Source organism: Pygocentrus nattereri, chromosome 18 (genome assembly GCF_015220715.1).
Source record: "Pygocentrus nattereri isolate fPygNat1 chromosome 18, fPygNat1.pri, whole genome shotgun sequence".
NCBI classification, from domain to species: Eukaryota; Metazoa; Chordata; class Actinopteri; order Characiformes; family Serrasalmidae; genus Pygocentrus; species Pygocentrus nattereri.
In genome coordinates this window covers 14,906,264-14,924,042 of record NC_051228.1, presented here as the reverse complement: position 1 = coordinate 14,924,042, position 17,779 = coordinate 14,906,264, and the positions used below count along the sequence as shown (strand labels likewise).

Below are 17,779 nucleotides of genomic sequence, written 5' to 3'. Positions count from 1 at the left end.
AAAGAGTTCAGTTTTTCCATGATATGGACCAGACGATGCTGGTAAATGTTTTTTAGGTGTACAAATTAGTGATGTTCTACTGTCCAGGCCCATATACTGTAAAGTTGTATGTGTTATCAATGATCTAACACTGAAATGAAATTCACTTATAATAATCATGAACCAAATTAAGAGCTACATTGAAAGTGAAGAGCAACTGGCTATTCAGCACAATGTGTTATGCTATGACATATTGGTATTAATGTAGCAGCAGCAATAAAATACAATGTGACTGCAATGTTTTTATAAAATTTAATATTGTAAATTTTAATGTTTATAATAGTAAAAAGAAAAAACTAGGGAACATATTTTAGTGCACATTTATTTGCTGCGTTTAATTTTGTTGTAAAAAATCTTTCACACAGGCTGCATTTTATAACTTATTTCTTCTAAATATTTTAAATTCAGTGAATAAACATTAAAACAGAGTGCAGAGTGCAGTGTGTTCTCTGTAGAGTATGTCTACTTATTTTCATTTAGAAAATCAACATCTCATTTGACCGAATGACCGTGTGACTGACATTACAAATTCAATTCAGTAGCTTTGCTGGTGTACAAATAGGCTGGAGCATGAATGCACACTAAAGGCATCTACAGTGTACAAACAAAAGCATAGATTAAGTCTGTGATCTGAAACTGAGCATTTATTAAGGGCTTTATGACGGCTAACACAAATTGCACAACAAAAAAAGTGGAAAGTGTCTCTAATAAAGTGGCTAGAGAGTGAATGTCTGAGGTTTGATAATGTCTGCTTGAGTAGGCAAAAATTGAAGGCATGAGGGGATGTAGATTATCTCCTGTAATGAAATCAGAAACTTTTTAATATGGAATATTTTTTCTTAAGAATATACCTAGTCATACTCTTTGGCTTTTCTGTCTCTGTGAGGTTTGTGACATATTCCTTGAGAAGGACGCTGTGAGATGAGATAAGGACTTTGTGGTTTATGCCCATCTCTAACCTTTCCTACCAGACATGTTGACCTATGGTACATGAATTGGAACTGGGTTTTTCCACCATTGTATAATTGGCTGGAAAGATTACCATTTGAGGATCTTCGTGGCTTTAGTCCTGACTGAGTGCAACACTTGCTGATGTAATCAAGATGCACATGACAGACACTTGACTCATCATTGACACTATATTTAGTTTAGTTTCTGGACCAGTCCAAGTCTGCATTATAGTAGTTTTTGATTTGTAATGATGAATCAGCAACTGTATATGTAGACTGTCTATTTTACATATCATTTGCAGAAAGCTTTAACTGCTTTGACCAAGTATGTTAGATGGGGAAGTCACTTGCGGTTGCTCTCGCCCCACCACTTCCCTCCCTCTCAGTCTGCTGATTTCTTCCTTGAAACTTATGACTTAATAAAGCCTTTGCATGTGAGGTTGTGTGTGTTCATTCTTTAATTATATTCTCTTGGTCCTGTAGTCCTGCAGGAACTTTTTGGGGTATGTCATATCATAGAAATTGTGAATGAGTATTTTTCATACATTTCTGTTTTTATTTCAATAATAGTGTGGTAAAATACCCAACAGCTACTACTACTGCTTTTTAAAGCTTACTTCTATGACTTAGTAGCAGCTGTGTTGAAGCCTGATTTTCGTCTGTACTGTACTTGTTTTGTGAATAACAGTATGTCAAAGTGTCAGAAACCTAATAAGTAAATTGTTAGATCCTAATGTCAGCGCATACTGATCAATGCACAATCCTGGGTCCATGACTATATCATGACCTATGGGGTTCAGGCCTATGGTACGCATAAGGCCTTAGGGCTTGTGTCATACAAAGGCCTCAGCTTATGCTCGTGCGTTCATATGGTTAGTTGTAACCCACAGTGACAATGATATCTGATTAGCAATGTTCTAACATTATCTGTTGTTTAGGCTCCATGATCCTGGACGTCATAAACGTCCTTGGGGGCCCTTGTCCACCTAAATCTCTATTTCATCCAATCCTCGCCCTCTATTGTCTTGTTGCATGATCACGCGATTGTCATGCCATTTGTGTGTATATAAACTCTGCTATTCTGATTAATAAACGGGGAAAAAACTCTGTCTCTGTGGTCATTTGAGTCCCCCTCCCCCGCCGGCTGGACTCTTAGAAGGACGGAGGGCTTCTGGCTAAGTTCACAGCTTTGGTATTGAGGTCGAATCCTAGAACCTAAAACACGATCAAACGGTTCTAAGAACCTGCTTGAGATTATGTAATAACTTGACACAGTCTGAGGTAAGCATGTGATGAAGTAAGCCTGTGATGATATAGGCGTCCAGTTTGCACCATGCTAATTGACAAAGTAGAAGTTTCCATTATCTGTTAACTGTGTCAGCCCTTTGGCTCCATTTTAAAACTACAGAAGCAAACTTCACACCAAACATGCCTTACCTAAAAGACTACAATTGGGGTAAGACATAAACTGGATAATTTTTAAAAACTTTTTTCCCCTTAAAAATATGGTAAAACAAGTTTTCCTCAAGTTCATAAGAGTTTGACTTAGCAGGTAAACACTGTTGAAGTTTCAAAATGCTCAATTTCCAGTCTATACAGTCCATTCATAGAAACTAAGCTGGAAAAACAGCCTGTTTTGAACTAACTGCTTTTGTGAAACCATGAAAACAAACACATTTACATATAAATACCTATTCATCCTACAGTGGTTTAGCCTCACCCATTAACACGGAAGCATTAAGGTGTTTCAGCCTGCTTTTTTGAATAGGACAACACAGTGCTGCCAGTCAGAACACATATGTCTCATATATTAGATATAAAAACAGCCTGTTTATTTGAGGGATAAAGAGAGGCTGAAAAATAGTCATTATGACTGTTTTTTCCCCAGATAATAAGAGGATAGTAGGCCCCTGTTTGTCAACTGATTCCACAGCTGGGGACCCACCGGCTTTTTGCTCAGCATTTTCCATGCAGCCCACTAGTGGTTAAGCAGAGTGTGCAACATATTGCCTCTTTGAACTGCTCATTTATCACACACAATCCAATTTACTTATTTTTCCTTTATTAACTTCTTTAGTAAATCAGTAAATAATTTTAACAGCACTATAAAGAGTAAGGCCGGCTATCCTGTTGTAACCAATCCAGTACAGTGTCAGCAACAACATTTTTAACAAAATGATTTCATATTAGTCCTTGTCATTTTTCTCCCTCAGTAGTTTGTAATATTTGTCTTAGTTTATTTAAAAAAAAAAGACCATTTTAAATCAGTTTGAGGAATTAAAAACTAGCTAACTTTGCATGCAGGACTATTATTTTTACACCTTTGTGTGCAGATTGGCTTATAAAGTCACACACATATTACAAGTAGACGTCTGAGGAAAAAACAATGAAAATGAAAAGAAAGATAAATAGAACATAGCCATTTAAAGACTTTTATGCCAGTATATGAAATGCAAAACAATGCATTGTCTTTTCATACAAGGATGAATGTATGCACACGCACTAATGTGACCCTTTTTACGGTCAGTCTTTATTTGCATGTTTAGCCGAAAGCTTTACTCTTTCACAGCACTTTTCCTGAAACTCTAAACCACCAGTCGAAGCTCCACCCATCTGATCTCTCACCACTGATATGGCCTCGCACATATCGCCTCTCTCATATTGCCTTCTCGCACCTTCCACTTCGGATTGTATATAAAGTGAACATGCTCTTGCGGGTGTACTTGAACGCACATGCTTTGTTGCAAGAACTCATAAAAACATGCCTAAGAGATAAAACCATGTGATAATTTTATACGTATGGCATATCAATGCACAATGCCCATTTTAAGAATGGCCTCACTGGCTTTAGCCAATATGAAAAAAACCTCCTTAGTTTGTACCTGTGGTCACGGTGTCTTTATATAGTGAGCGTGTGTTTTTTAAAGTACATTTCATCAGAGTGAGGGTTTGCGACTGTAGGAAGGAAGAGGGAGGACTTTGGTTAACAGCCCGCCAGCTGGGTGGAAGAGATGAGAAGATAGGAGGAGTTATGAGCTTCTGAATCTTCTAGTGTTGGTCATAAGTACCACCCACGGTGGTCCACGCTGGCTGAAGAATTCGAGATTCGAGCCGAACGCCAAACTCATCAGTTCCCTGAAGTGCTTGCTAAAGGTGAGTGAACTCTGTTTCTTAGCGTTGTGGGTGCTTGCAGGTGTTGGAGCTTCTCAAGTTGCTCTCCCTCCTCCAGCAGTTACCACATCACTACAACCGTAGCCACAATTTTGTCTTGCTCGCTCAATAACTCAACTTCCCGTTTCACATGGGTTTATCTGAGTAGTCAGAGTCCGAAAGGAGCCACCATAGGTCACAAAGCGGGAGCTAAAGCTACCTTATTGCAGCCCGAGGGAGAAAAGACTTGGCAGCGGCAAACAACAAATGCAAAGCTCAGCTAAAGATCCAGATACGTTAGATACGTTTTCCACCCTCGTTATTCAGCCGCACAAACGTCGTGCCAGCTCAGATCGGACGCCTGTGCAGCTGTATAGCTTCGTGTGAAAAGTGAAAGGGGTTTGCTGCCACAGCACCACACAGGACGTCCAAGAAGGAAACCGTATCTTGCCTGGGCAGACGGCTTTTGAGGGAGGGGGGAGAAAAAGTACAGAATGCGTGGAATTCTTGTCTGTGCTTATGGAGGTAAAGCAGGAATCCAAAAATGCTGCGCTTCAGCGGAACATTCCCTCAGCTACGCTCAACTCTTGGAAAACCGAAAAGCAACTTTTCTGACTTCTTTTGACATTGTAGTTATTTTGGTATTGTAGTGAACTGCGCCGAATCCAGGGTCTTCATTGTGTTAACCTGCGTAACCGGCCTTGTTTGGAATTTGATAGGGGGAATCTGTGAGCCTTTTGTTTAGCACTGCAAATGATAGCCTTATTATTTGCATTGACCCACAAGAAGAGTCCACAGTTGCTTCCCTACGCAGGCCTCCTGCTCTCTTAAAGGCAGTGGTCAAATGTCGAAGCTAAGCTGCCTTTCGGGTTTTTTTGCTATTTTAAGGTGCTATGCGTTGAAAAATGTGAGGCTTTATTCCTTTTAGTAACGATTAAAACAGCTCCATTGGGGGCTGAATCATAGCAGTGATGATACGTGAGGTAAAAGTTACATCTGAATGAGCCGTGGATTCCCCAAAGGTCAGATTCTGTCATTCTGTCAGGCTTACTAGAAAGGGAGGTGGAGGAACTCACTCTACACTGTAGGTGGAGTCGGTGTCCGACAAATGGTGTCAATATGTTAATTCCCAAAAGTTACATAACAGTAGCTCTTAATTTTGCGTTTAAGGTAATGTTAGACTCTTAAAGTTAAGAACTCCTGTAAAGTTACCATTCTGGAGATAAACGTTGAGAACTACATGATAGTCACGCATGAAACATTTAGATTATCATCCAAAGTGCCTTGATTGTTAATAATACTATTATTACTAATGATAATAATAATAGTAATAGTAAAAATAAATGACACCAACGACTTTAGCATTGTATCCGAAGAGAAAAAGTGTACCTTTTTAGTTCTTTTGTGTGTCCTTTTTTTTTGCATTACATAATGTGTTCATATCACTGCTTCTCTAGATGGGAGACCAAGACCCCTCTGACACGTTATCAGAGGGCGAAATGGAGAACAGGAAAGTAAGCGAGACCCTCACGCTCTCCCAGTTCTCCTCAACTGTGCGAGCTGTGGTGCGGATTCGTCAGAAGTACCAAGCAATGAAAAAGCGTCGGATGGAGCTGGTGGTGTCCAAAACACCATTCTTTTCGTCCCCACGCTCCACCAGCCCCAAGATCTTCACGTTCGATGAGATTGTGGGTGGCAACTCTATGACTACGAGCAAGAAGAAGAAAAAGAAGAAGGGTCGTGTCCTGTTCCCCAACAACAGCAGCCGGCGTGTCCCACCCACCATGGAGCGCAGCCGGGCCAAGAACTGCCTGGTCCTGCTGTGTGTCATCGTCTTCCTGCAGGTTTACAATGCCATCGAAAACCTGGATGACCATGTGCTAAAGTATGATCTGGAGGGACTTGAGAAAACTCTCAAAAGGGAGGTTTTTGGACAGCAGGAGGCAACTGAGGGCCTCTTGGGACATTTAAAAGATTATCTGTCGACCTATGTCCACAGTAAACCTCTAGTGGTGTCTCTTCTTGGTCCCACTGGTGTTGGGAAGAGTCACCTGGGTAGACTGCTTGCTCAGCACTTCCGCTCCGTAGTTGGAGAGCAGCTCATCATGCAGTACTTTGTGCTGCACCACTGTCCCTCAGAAGGTGACCTGCTGCTCTGCAGCGAAACTCTGATCTCCCACGTTTCCGAGATGGTCACTCAGGCCGAAGAAGAGGAGAAGATCCCCATCTTCATCTTTGACGAAATGGAACACATGCCTGGCAAACTGCTAGACACTGTGCTTGCACTCATCCTCACACGGGACAACAATGAATACTTGAATGCTATCTACATCCTCATCAGTAACCTTGAGCATGAGGAAATCACTAAATTTGTCCTGCAGAACTCCTCGAGCATTGCTGTTTCAGGCCGGGCACGCTTGAGCAAGGAGCTGAACCCTTTGTTGCTTAACAGTTTAAAAAAGCACCACTCACTGTGGCTGGAAGCCGACTTGCTGCCTCTCACACTCCTGGAGAAAAGTCATGTGATGGAATGTTTCATAGATGAGATGTCCAGGGAAGGATTCTATCCAGATCGCTCCCATGTAGAAAGACTAGCTGAGGAGCTGTCTTACTATTCTGTGGGTCAACGGGAATTTTCACGTACTGGATGTAAGCAGGTAGTGGCAAAAGTTAATCTTCTGTGAAGCCAAAGGTGGAATATACTGAAGTCATATAAGTGACTACTGGTTATGGATTACTTGAGGAACACACTGTTAAACTGAGACCAACACTGGTTGACAATGGCAGGAAGACACAAACACGTGTCAACCTCTTTACTTTTGTAGCTCTGAAGAAAAACCTTACAAATGTTGAACATGTTAAGACATTTCATGGTTTCCTTTTTAATACTATTATTTCAATGTTTTTATGGAATATTCACAAACATGCAGTGTTAAGACGTCGTGTTTACTTTGATTTAAAGTTTGTTGTAAACTTTCATGGGATGGAGTTGCGTTTTTTCTATCAATATTTTGCAATTCTAGGTCAGTGCAAATCATGAAGAAGTATAGGACCCACACAGAAAAATCTAAGACCTGTAGTACCCTCAAGAAACATTGGAAACATGTGAAGTCAAAAGCTGATGTTTTCATGATGTACTCATGGTAAATGCTAAAGTGAAAATACAGAAAGCTATCTTTTATTTTTGGTCGGTTCAGGTAAAGTCCATTTTATAACAGGGATGTGCATTCATGCCTGATTACTTGGTTAACCGTTTGAGGTAATAGTTCTTGAATACTGCAATCACTATTCAGGTATTTGTTATGTTTCTGTGGAGCCCTGCTGGTACATAATGCATAGCCAACCTTTCATAAGGTATGTAAACAGGATCCTAAAGCAACTTAACTATCAAAAGTTAATTTTGTTCTCATGCCTTTCTAAGTCATGCCCATGCATTAGTGTCCCATTCCCACAATTTAGTAAGCTATGGCCACAAATTATTTTATTAGGACAGGATGTCACTAGCAGGGCTCTGCATGAATATAGAGGAAATACACTGCCCCACAATTATGTAAAAAGGCCTGTGTATTTTTTAAAAGACTGTAAAATGTTTGCTTGTACTTGTAAGTATTATACTGTAGTATACTACTGCTACTCTGAACATGACCATGTTGCCAAGAACAGCTTTGGACGTGTTTCTATTAGCTCATTATCTCTCCTAAGCAGCCTTTGTTATTCATCCAACACCCAAACTTACTGATTTCTCTGGGCTATTTTTGAATAATAAAACAAAAAAAAAGTTTCTCTCTGTGCTGCTAAAATTTTGTGTAACGTCAGTGCCGTCAGCTTAAAAGGCAAACCTGCACCCCTATGTTCATTTACTTTTTTAGCAGTCTTAACCCATCTCAGCGGTTAACCAATTAACTCTTTATTAACTCTTACAGATACTCGAATATCAAAACTAGTTAAAACCCACATCTCTGTTTTCTAACTGAATGTGTGTGTTTTGCCCCCCCCCAGTTTATTTCAGCATAAGTATTGGAACAAATGTGTTCTGTGTACTGGACTGCCCTAAAGCCTCTTTTTCTCTCTCCAATCTTGAATGTTTGCTTTGGGGTGGTAGATATTGGTCACTATATTTATCCATAAAGCTCCATATATTTTAGCTTACTTCTAAATAACATGTCTGTTTTATGATAAATGATGCTACTTTAATTTATTTTGTTCCAAAACGTGAACCAAGTAAATGCTGGGGAGCTGAATACTTATAATGACAATCGCAAACACCTTTTTTTTCCAGTTCTTTATTAGAATTGGTCAACTCTAGCTGGAAAATTGAGGTACACTGTACAAACACAACAACCAAGCTTCTCTACTACCTATTAAAGTATCATAACTGATATATAACTTATTTATGATCATTCTAATAATAATAATAATAATAACTTAATAACAATAACACATTAACTTATTAATGACTATATTCAACATAAAGTAACCCCAGATCATGTTCATCTACTTTCCTGAACAACAGTGGCAAAATTATTGCAGGATGCTGGTGAAGGAATTCTATGTGTTCATTTGCTACACGCTGGTGTGTTTATAAGTTAGTGTTCCAGCTCTAAGATTTTACCTTTTGGTTCCTCTTCTAGTAAAGTCCTACATGACTACATGAGATGCTTTCATGCTGAATTCCCCCAGCCGTACAGTAATGGCCCACACATCCCAGCAGTGAGACCACAGGGCCCCAAGACAGAGAGACAGACAGATGTTATCATGCATTCTACAGTGTGACCTTTAGTAAACAGATAAAAGAAAATATTAAGAGGTTAAGCATATATACTTACTGGAATTGTTTCGATTTCTTTACAAATGACTCTTAAAATGTTAACTTCATCCAAGTCAAAATAATTAAATTCAGTTGCCTAACAGCATGCCCATATTGTTGAAAAAATTATTTCAACAGTCAGGGTCTATTAAGAAAAAGCATGTCAGAATTTTTGATAATACCCTCTTGAAAAGAAAAGAGGGTCATCAGTTATGGATTTGACTTACACTGCCAAAAATGATATTTTGATTACCACAGAATGAAAACGCAGTGTTTTTTTTCTATATAGACTTTAGATGTTTTCTATTTAAAGTTTGCTAGATGTTTCATCAGTGATCACATGTTAAGTAGGACTTTCTTTACTAATTGCCACTTACACAAAGAGTCAATCATGAAGAATTCTGGACAATTCCAAAATCTTCTAGTCATAAAGCATACTGTGTTTGTCCCCCACAACTGTATTTATTATAACAGCGTATCACAGGTGCTATAGACAAACATTAGCCCCAAAACATTCCTACCATCGTTCTACCATTTATCATTATATAACATTTACCGTAGAAGCTCAGGTGACAAGTTTACTGTGCGTCACTTGAAGAACCACTCATCACTTTTCATTTTCAAGTAAGGGTGATGTGCTTACACATGAGGCAGTAGAAATTGGAGGTGATATCACTGGGTTGGAGTGTGGGGTCTTTGTCTTTCAATTTATGAGAACATCTATGCTTCAAGTTCAAATCCCAGTCCAACCTTATGTCCACCAGTGTTGAAGTTCTTGCCGTCCACGAGTGCTGAGAGTGTCAGCTTCACACCTTAATAAGGCAAAGAAGAACAGGCTAAGACACAGAACTGTATTGACTATATATATTATCATTTAACTTAAAATGAACACTTAACAAAGATAAATAAGAACTGTAACAGAATGTAAAACCACTTAATTTCTGAAGTAAAAATTATATTGTACAATGTGGTTAACCACTTAATAATGCTATCATTGCTGTGTTTAGGCTTTCATTGAATTAATGTTTTAGTTATTTTTAAACACTGGGTTTATCAGAGAGGGGGTGTACACTAGGGCTGTCAACACGTCAACGTGATTTAAAAAAAAATGCTGTTAATGCTTCATACCATCTGTAGTAGAGCAGGCTTAAGCTCAGCTGCTCATGCGCTGTATGATCTGAGATGCAGTCTGTTGTTTAATCCATGATGAAAATTCACAGTTCATTCTATGGAAATTATGTTATTTTCATTTTGGGTTTATGTGAACCCTGTGTTATCATGTAAATAACATTACTGAACTGCTGTTTCAACAGTCTTGGTCAAATTACATGTTCTATTGATTTTCTGTGTTCCAACAAACCAAAATATGGCATTTTTATGCAAATTGGTGCAATATTTCTATTAATTTGCATAATGTACTGGATTTTAATATCCTGGGGAAAAAACATTAATTTTATTCAATATTTTGATCAAATAAACTAATTGCATAGTGCAAAAATGTGTTCTCCTTAGAGGATATGTTAACTTATATGTTTATATACGGATATGTTTCACTGAAATCAAAAGGCACTTTAGCTTTTATCTGAGATTTTATTTTATTCATTTAAACAGGCCTTAAAAAATTCTGAATGAACAAAATTGTTTCTAAAGAAATTCTAAATTCTTTGAAAAATAGCAGGAACTAAATGATGATCATTACTTGATAAATCAAATTTGAAAGTAATAAAAAAAATTTCATGGATTTCGTTCCCGTTGTTAAATTCTGTAAAAAAAAAAACATCATAGGTTTTTCTTTTCATTCCCTGTGAATGGTTTCTAATCCTAGCTTAAGTCACTCACAGACCTGTGTGTGTATGAAAGGCATCACAATCATTGGTGAAAATGGTGAGAGGCCCACCAAAAATAAATACAAAGGCCAAAGGTTACCTGGTCGTAGACTCTGAGTGTAACCAACTCCAATCAGACTGGCATTGTTCACTTTGGCCTGCAAATGCAAAATTCGAGAAAGGGCATTAGTAAGTTTCATTGGTTTGTTCTTTACTGTCACGATTGGCCCCTCCCAGTCCTGTCCATGTGTTCGTGTTTTGGTTTACCATGTGAGTTTTTGTTTTGGTTTTGTAACTCCGCCCCTGATTGTTTTCACCTGTCTCTCGTTGCCCCTGTGTATTTAAGCCCTGCGTTTGCCCTTTGTTTTCACTGGTCGTTGTGTGCTCGTCGTGTTGGTGTTGTTTGCCGTATCCAGCTGTTTGCCATGTCGGAAACTCAATCTGTTCGTGTTGGCTATATGACCCTGGACCGTTACAATTGGATTTGCCCGCAATAAAAGTCGCTTACCTCCGCACAGGCGTCCGCTACCTCGCTCCCCGTTACATTTACTCACCAAACGCAGGACTTAAAGGCATGGTGCATTCTGGGGAAAACTCTTTTTACCAAATACCTATTACGGCCCTTAACACTATAATTACAGCAAGGTGGAGTCTTTTGACTGTAGTATGTGTTATGCTGCTGTGTGCTGTGTTGTTGTATGTTGACATGCAGGAATAATTTCTTCTCACAAGGACAGTAAATGATGTTATGATCAGTTATTAGAACTGATTTAGAGGTAAAAAGCAGCCCCTAATGTCAGCCAAATGTGATTGCATGTCAAGGGAATTAACTCACAGACAAGGAGGCATCACTGTCTAGCTGGTACTTGGCAGCAACGCCAAAGCGTGTGTTGTTACTGCCAGCAGTCCAGGCCAGAGTGACTGCAGTCTCCAACTGACCATTCACCTTATGGTAAACAGAACCTCCAAATTCAGTCCCATCGTTTCTGAGCCAAACAAAACAAATCTATTAAGCCATAATTATAATTCATACAATCATCTAGTACTCTCTATTTGACAGAGCTCTCTGACCGTAATAAAAAATGTTAATAAAAATCTACTACATTTCTTGTAAACATGCTTATACATATCCTTACTGCAGCACATAACTGTAGTAACTTTTCAAATCATCATTACAAAGAAGAGAACAGATTACACTTACATAGAAATTACCCATTAGATGAGGACAACAAGCTATTAACTAAAATTTGCTATCTAAATATCTCACTTCAGTTTAGTTTCTTTGCACTGACTGAAAGGGTTACAAATTTTCTTTGCAACTTGTTTCACGGCCAAGGTAAGAGCCACACTAATGCTAGCACAGTTGTATTTATTAATCTATAGATTAGGCACTAAGCTAACAGTCAGAATTAGTTGACACCACAAGGATTCCCAGTGGCTGTGTGATGTATTTGCATAATGAGTGCTGGGTACTGTAGTTGGATGAAAAACAGATATAAATATCCTACACAGATCTAAAATCATGAATACTGTCAAATCAATGAGGCTGAGAGATATAATGCTGTTCAACAGAACATTGCATAACACAACAAATAACATTTCAAATGCTAGTTGTGGGCCGGTATCCCTCTTTTAAAGAATATTAGATAAATAACAGAATATACAAAAAATGCTAGCATTCAATGAAAACTAAAGAGGGCTAGTTACCACGATCTCACTTCTACAACTAGCCCTTCCTAGCTTTCACTAGTTAATAGACAGACCGATAGATAGATAGTTAGATAGATAGATAGATAGATAGATAGATAGATAGATAGATAGAAAGAATCTGGTCCAAAAATATTTGGACACAAACATTTGTGTTATTTTGTCTGCCACAGCATACTAAAGTTGATTTGAAATAATGAATGTGATCACAATTTTAATATGAGGGTATTTGCATAAGAATTGGGTGAACGGTGTAGAAACTACATCCATCTTCATACACACTGCCCCATTTTTAGAGGCTAAAAATAACTGGAGAGTTGGCTGCTAAGCTGTTTTATGGCCAGGTGTGTATTATTCCCTCATTTTTTCACTTAGAAGTCAACACAAGATTTTAAGCATGACCTTTGCATTTGGAATCTGCTGTTACTCTGAATATTACATTCATACAGCTGTCACTGCTAATGAAACAAGAAAAGCTGAATGAAATCAAAAATCAGTTTTTTCCCTGCTTCTTAATACTTACACATTAGTGTGAAGCTGGAAGTCTCCAGTCTTGTAGCCAAGAGCAAAGTTGTTCTGTAACAGTTTGGACTTGGCTGTATCAAACGCAATCTGGCAGCCTGCCAGCCATCCCTCGTAGCCTAAAACTGCTGCAGAGTGCACTACTGGGCCTTCAAAGTCAATGTCACAGGACAGGTTGATGCAGTTCCGCTTGTATCCAGTCTTCAGCTTCCCACTCTTCTTGCTGTTGGGGAAAAGAACATATAGTCGTAAACATAATCATTTAGAAACTTCAAACTGAAATACATTTGTGGTGGTTTTCAAGGAAAAAACTCACCCTGTGTTTGGTACAAAGGATGTGTTAAGAGCCACTTTCAAGCCCTTTGCCAGCTGTTGAGAAAAGAGAAGTTTCTCAAGACTTTAACTTTACTCTAATATAACTATGACTAGTGATACAACTGCTCATAAAAGAACATGAAATTGAAAGGTGATTTTCTGACCTGGTCCTCTACAGAAAGTTCCGTAGCCAGAGTGTTGTCTGTACTCCACTTCTGATTGAGGCTCAAACCCAACTCCTCCATTTTGTACTTGGTCTCCACGCTCCCACCTGCCTTGCCAGTGTCAGTGTTAGTGGAGCCAGAGGTGTTGAACTCCTAGAGTTAATTATAAAACAAAAGTTCAGAATATTTTCCCTGAGAATTTCAGAGAAAACAAATCACACCTATACAAGCATGATTAGGGACAACAGAAGTTAAATGAAATCAAAAGTGACAAGAATGGTGGGAAAATCATGCTTAGAAATATGACAAAATCACCAATTGTCTTTGTGCTCAATACCCACAGATGAATGATGTACAATGCACAAGGTAAAACTGGAACACAATATGGACACGAAAGACATGGACATCTCGCATGCAACAACCCTTACATTGACCTTACCATCTAAATGTGCCATCAAGTTGTGGAAACAAAGACAGGAGGAGAATTAAATGCTAAGAACACTTTTGTTCTCCAACCCTTGCCTAACACATGCAAGTCTTTTGGAGAAACAATCAAAGGACATCTTTCCAAATAGGTTCTGTGGGTCAGGTCAAAACTCTCAGGTTGAACGCCTAGCAGAAATCTTTAAAAAATTAAATAATTCAACCTCAAACTAAACCATATAGACCGTGTTGCCAGGTTACCTACACTCCTTGACCATTTTTTTTCTAGGATAAAGCCTTCCCAGAAGAGTACTGGCTGTTGCTAAAGCAATGAGGAGACAGACACCATATTACTACCCTCGATTTCAGAAGAAACACTGGATGAGCATGTGTCTACAAACGTTTAGACATGTAGTGTAGGTAAAAGGTAAGCCTAAAAATGGCAATTCGGTGTATTTAAAATTATTCAAACCACAGATCTGTCAATTTTTTACAATCAATGAGCAATCTTCAGGATAAAATGGCTTGAACGGTGCTTATGCTAGCCCTTTGTATCGTTGTATCTTCCCCAACATCTGATACTATTACATATGATACAACCTCTTAGAGGAAACAAACGTGAGGGGTAAACGAAGCCAGTAGCAACAGGAAATCCAGTGAAGAAACAGCACAGAGGAACAGAAACAGAAACAATCTCTTATCTCACCACTCCACTTTGTGATTTGGTCTTGAGGTCCAACTTAACAATTCCAAAACCTGAAAACAAGGCAAAATGAGATAAGTCTATGCCAACTATTTCACAAAGGGCACACAACAGACATGAAAGTCAAAGTGCTCACTGTAAAAGTTCTATCCTGTAATTAAATCCATGCTCTAGGTATTAACCTACCATAGCCCTTGCTGAAGACATCCTTCGCTGCTTTGCCCAGGTCAGAGTATGAAGGAGGAACTGCCATTGCGCCTAAATATAAAAATAAACATAAAGGAGCTAGTGAAAGTGATGTTTAAATAAAACAAAAAAAAAAACCAAACCCATAATTCTCCCTTTACAGCAATTGCCAGCCACGACATGTCTGGTATGCAGCGTTTTTTTCTTTAGTTTAGTACTGGAGCTACAAAGCTAAGGTAGCCACCAACAATAGAAGCCTATGTATACCAATTACAGTATCCTGTAATCAGCATGCCAACATTTTTGGCATTTTCCCTCAGACACCAAATTTTGCCTGACTGACTAAATTAGGATTAGTGCCAGCCAATGTACTGCATATGCCGTACTGCTGTATGTAACAATACTGGGGTCATACAACAATATTAATTTTTAGAGGTATTTCATTAACTGCAGTTTAGAACACATAAAACTTAATAAATACAGAGTTTAATTTCTGGAAATCTGTCTTCTGTCTTGTTATATTATATATATTATATACAATATTATGTAAGTTCCTCTGTTGTGTAATTCACAGAGATGCCAGCATCACAATGCAGTCAAACAAGTTACATCACGTTTCCCACAGGGTTGCAGTACTCAGGATGGATGGGTTGATTAATTAATAATTCCAGCTGGTTTAGAGATAATGCTCATATTGTTGTAATTCTATTTTTTACTGGAAAAGCCCATAGGGAAAAACGCACACTGTGAAACGCAAAACAAATATGCTTCAGTGGACCAGTTCTAGTCATTATTAGTCATTAATGTCATCAAGGAAGCTGTGACTCCACAAAATGTATCAATTTGAATATTACATGGAAATACATCAAAAGGCCTTCCCACTTATGATTGAGGCCTCAGTTAAATACATAAAGAAATGGCGTGGAGAAAAAAGAAGCTAAAATAGAAGAAAATTGATTCACATCTCAGTTCTTAAAAAGCTGGGCCAGTATGTGAAATGTTGCTAAAACAAGAAATCAGTTCTTAATAAATACTCTGCACATGTAGAAAGCTGTAGAAAAACCACACTGTTTCATGTTTTACCTTTTGAGCTTCATTTTTTCATTACACATCTGATGCCTGCAACATGTTCCAAAAAAGGTGGGACAGGAGCATGCTTACCACTGGGTTACATCACTTTTTTCTTTTAACACCTAATAATGATCAGCATATCATTACTTTTAACTTCACAGATGTGCAAGATACCCATGCCATGGGCATTAACACATTCCCATACCTTGAGAGACTCTGGCTTTTGAACGTTAAACTGGTTTCAATCTAGATAATCTTTTTATTTTGTTGCCTGGAAAACACATTGGCCATTTTTACCACAAAGAATCTGAAAGAGTGAGCCGTCAGTAAATGGTGTTTCTAGACAAAAGTCAAAAGTAGTGATATCCATCTCAGAAGCATGCCAGTTTGTAATGCAATGCCATATGAGGGTCAAAGGTCCCATTTCCTTAAATGCTTGCAATCACTGATTGAGGAAATTTGTTTTCATACTGTTAAACTACTCGCTATTGTATATTTTGGCAAGCTTTAACCTCTCCTTGCTCATAAAGGACAAGGCCTTTCACAGATGCACCTTTTACACCCAAGCATAATGGCATTACCTGTTTTCTGAACATTCCACATTTGCCTCATCAGCTTTTTCAAAATACATTGTAAACATAGTGTTTTTGTTTAAAAACAAGACAAAGTGGACTTACAAATCAGTACTATCTATTTTAGTTGCATTTACTGTCATAACTTTTTTATATAATTGATGTTCGTATATGAAGGATGATGTAAAGATTCTTTTGTACCAACCAAAAATTAAGGAGTGCTGTGATTTATTACTTCTTTTTCCTCACTAGAGATGCACAATACAGCTAATGGGCTCAGCAATACTTATTCCAACTGCAATATACAAATAAGCTTTTAGCCAATCACAACAACGTCTGTTACTGTGAGCATCCTGAACAGTCAGATCTTTTAGATTAGTGATTTATTTGCATTTTGATAATTCAAGTAATTACTTGAATTAATTGTGAACTATATACTACACATTCTTAATCACTATGAAGGACCACTTAAGCATGAAACTGTTCTAGACCTCATGGTTTTAAATAGAACCATTTTCTTTACTAAAGAACCCTTGAAGGATTATCTTTAAGTGTGCAGTTCATGCTGTTCATACCAACCCTAGGCGCAAAAACCTTGCCACTTCAAGTTGTCTTTAAGCTCGGTATTTGCAGCTCAACTGGATTAACTACTTGACGGCAGTATGCTGCAAAAGAAATGCATGTTTGCCTGTTCATAGCAGCCTTATATAACTGACAGACTAGCGCATTTAGTACACATTTACACAGTGTCGTGTACAGCTTTGGGCTTAAAATATTAGATATGTTGCTCCAAAAGCAAAGAATTTCCTTTTTGTGACTGAGGAAACGACGCTAAACAGGCGAGTTCATCATCAAACTGGCAGCACTTTTCTATAACCATCTTTCCAGGATCTGGCAGCAGACTGTATGGTATTAAACATCTAGCTCAGCGCGCAGCTACTTTTACCAGGTAAACATTTGTGACAAGCTTGTCACAGCGTCAGTCCAACGCAAAACACTAACGTCCTAGCGGCAAATAATGGGAATTGCATACCGGGAATGCAGCGAAAGGACTGACACAAAGGCTGAAACTTGCAAATGATTTTGCTCTTCTGTGTAAAAGCCAGTAACACTGATTTACTGTCCTACACCGCCCAGGACACACAGAAGGAGAAAAAAATAGATACTGCGCATGCGCAGTCTCACAGGGCAGGGACATGAAGCAATGCACCACAGTGCAGCAGGGAACGGTAACGCGTTGTAGTTTTTTTCAAATTAAAAGTCAATTAACCATAACTTAAAGTAAGGAAAACGCCTGTCACTTATGGTCCCATATCCTTCATTTTCATGTATTTAATGTTTTGC

General features: G+C 38.4%; 2 protein-coding genes across 3 annotated transcripts; one reads left to right on the top strand and one right to left on the bottom strand.

Moving 5' to 3' along the window:
* Positions 1–4,029: 4,029 nt before the first annotated feature.
* On the top strand, positions 4,030–9,055 carry tor4aa (torsin family 4, member Aa). Its single transcript, XM_017693700.2, has 2 exons — positions 4,030–4,142; positions 5,597–9,055. Exon 2 carries the CDS (start codon positions 5,597–5,599, stop codon positions 6,821–6,823), a length of 1,227 nt encoding a protein of 408 aa, XP_017549189.1. The 5' UTR covers positions 4,030–4,142; the 3' UTR covers positions 6,824–9,055.
* zgc:56235 (uncharacterized protein LOC393186 homolog) lies at positions 8,407–17,608 on the bottom strand. 2 transcript variants are annotated; one of them, XM_017693701.2, is made up of 10 exons: positions 17,469–17,608; positions 14,793–14,864; positions 14,610–14,659; positions 13,920–13,922; positions 13,481–13,633; positions 13,318–13,370; positions 13,003–13,224; positions 11,608–11,758; positions 10,873–10,930; positions 8,407–9,758 (listed from the first exon to the last, which is right to left on the bottom strand). In XM_017693701.2, exons 2-10 carry the CDS (start codon positions 14,857–14,859, stop codon positions 9,667–9,669), a joined length of 849 nt encoding a protein of 282 aa, XP_017549190.1. In that variant the 5' UTR covers positions 14,860–14,864; positions 17,469–17,608; the 3' UTR covers positions 8,407–9,666. The 2 variants fall into 2 exon arrangements, with proteins under 2 accessions (XP_017549190.1, XP_017549191.1); XM_017693702.2 differs by lacking the exon at positions 13,920–13,922.
* Between the last annotated feature and the right edge of the window lie 171 nt (positions 17,609–17,779).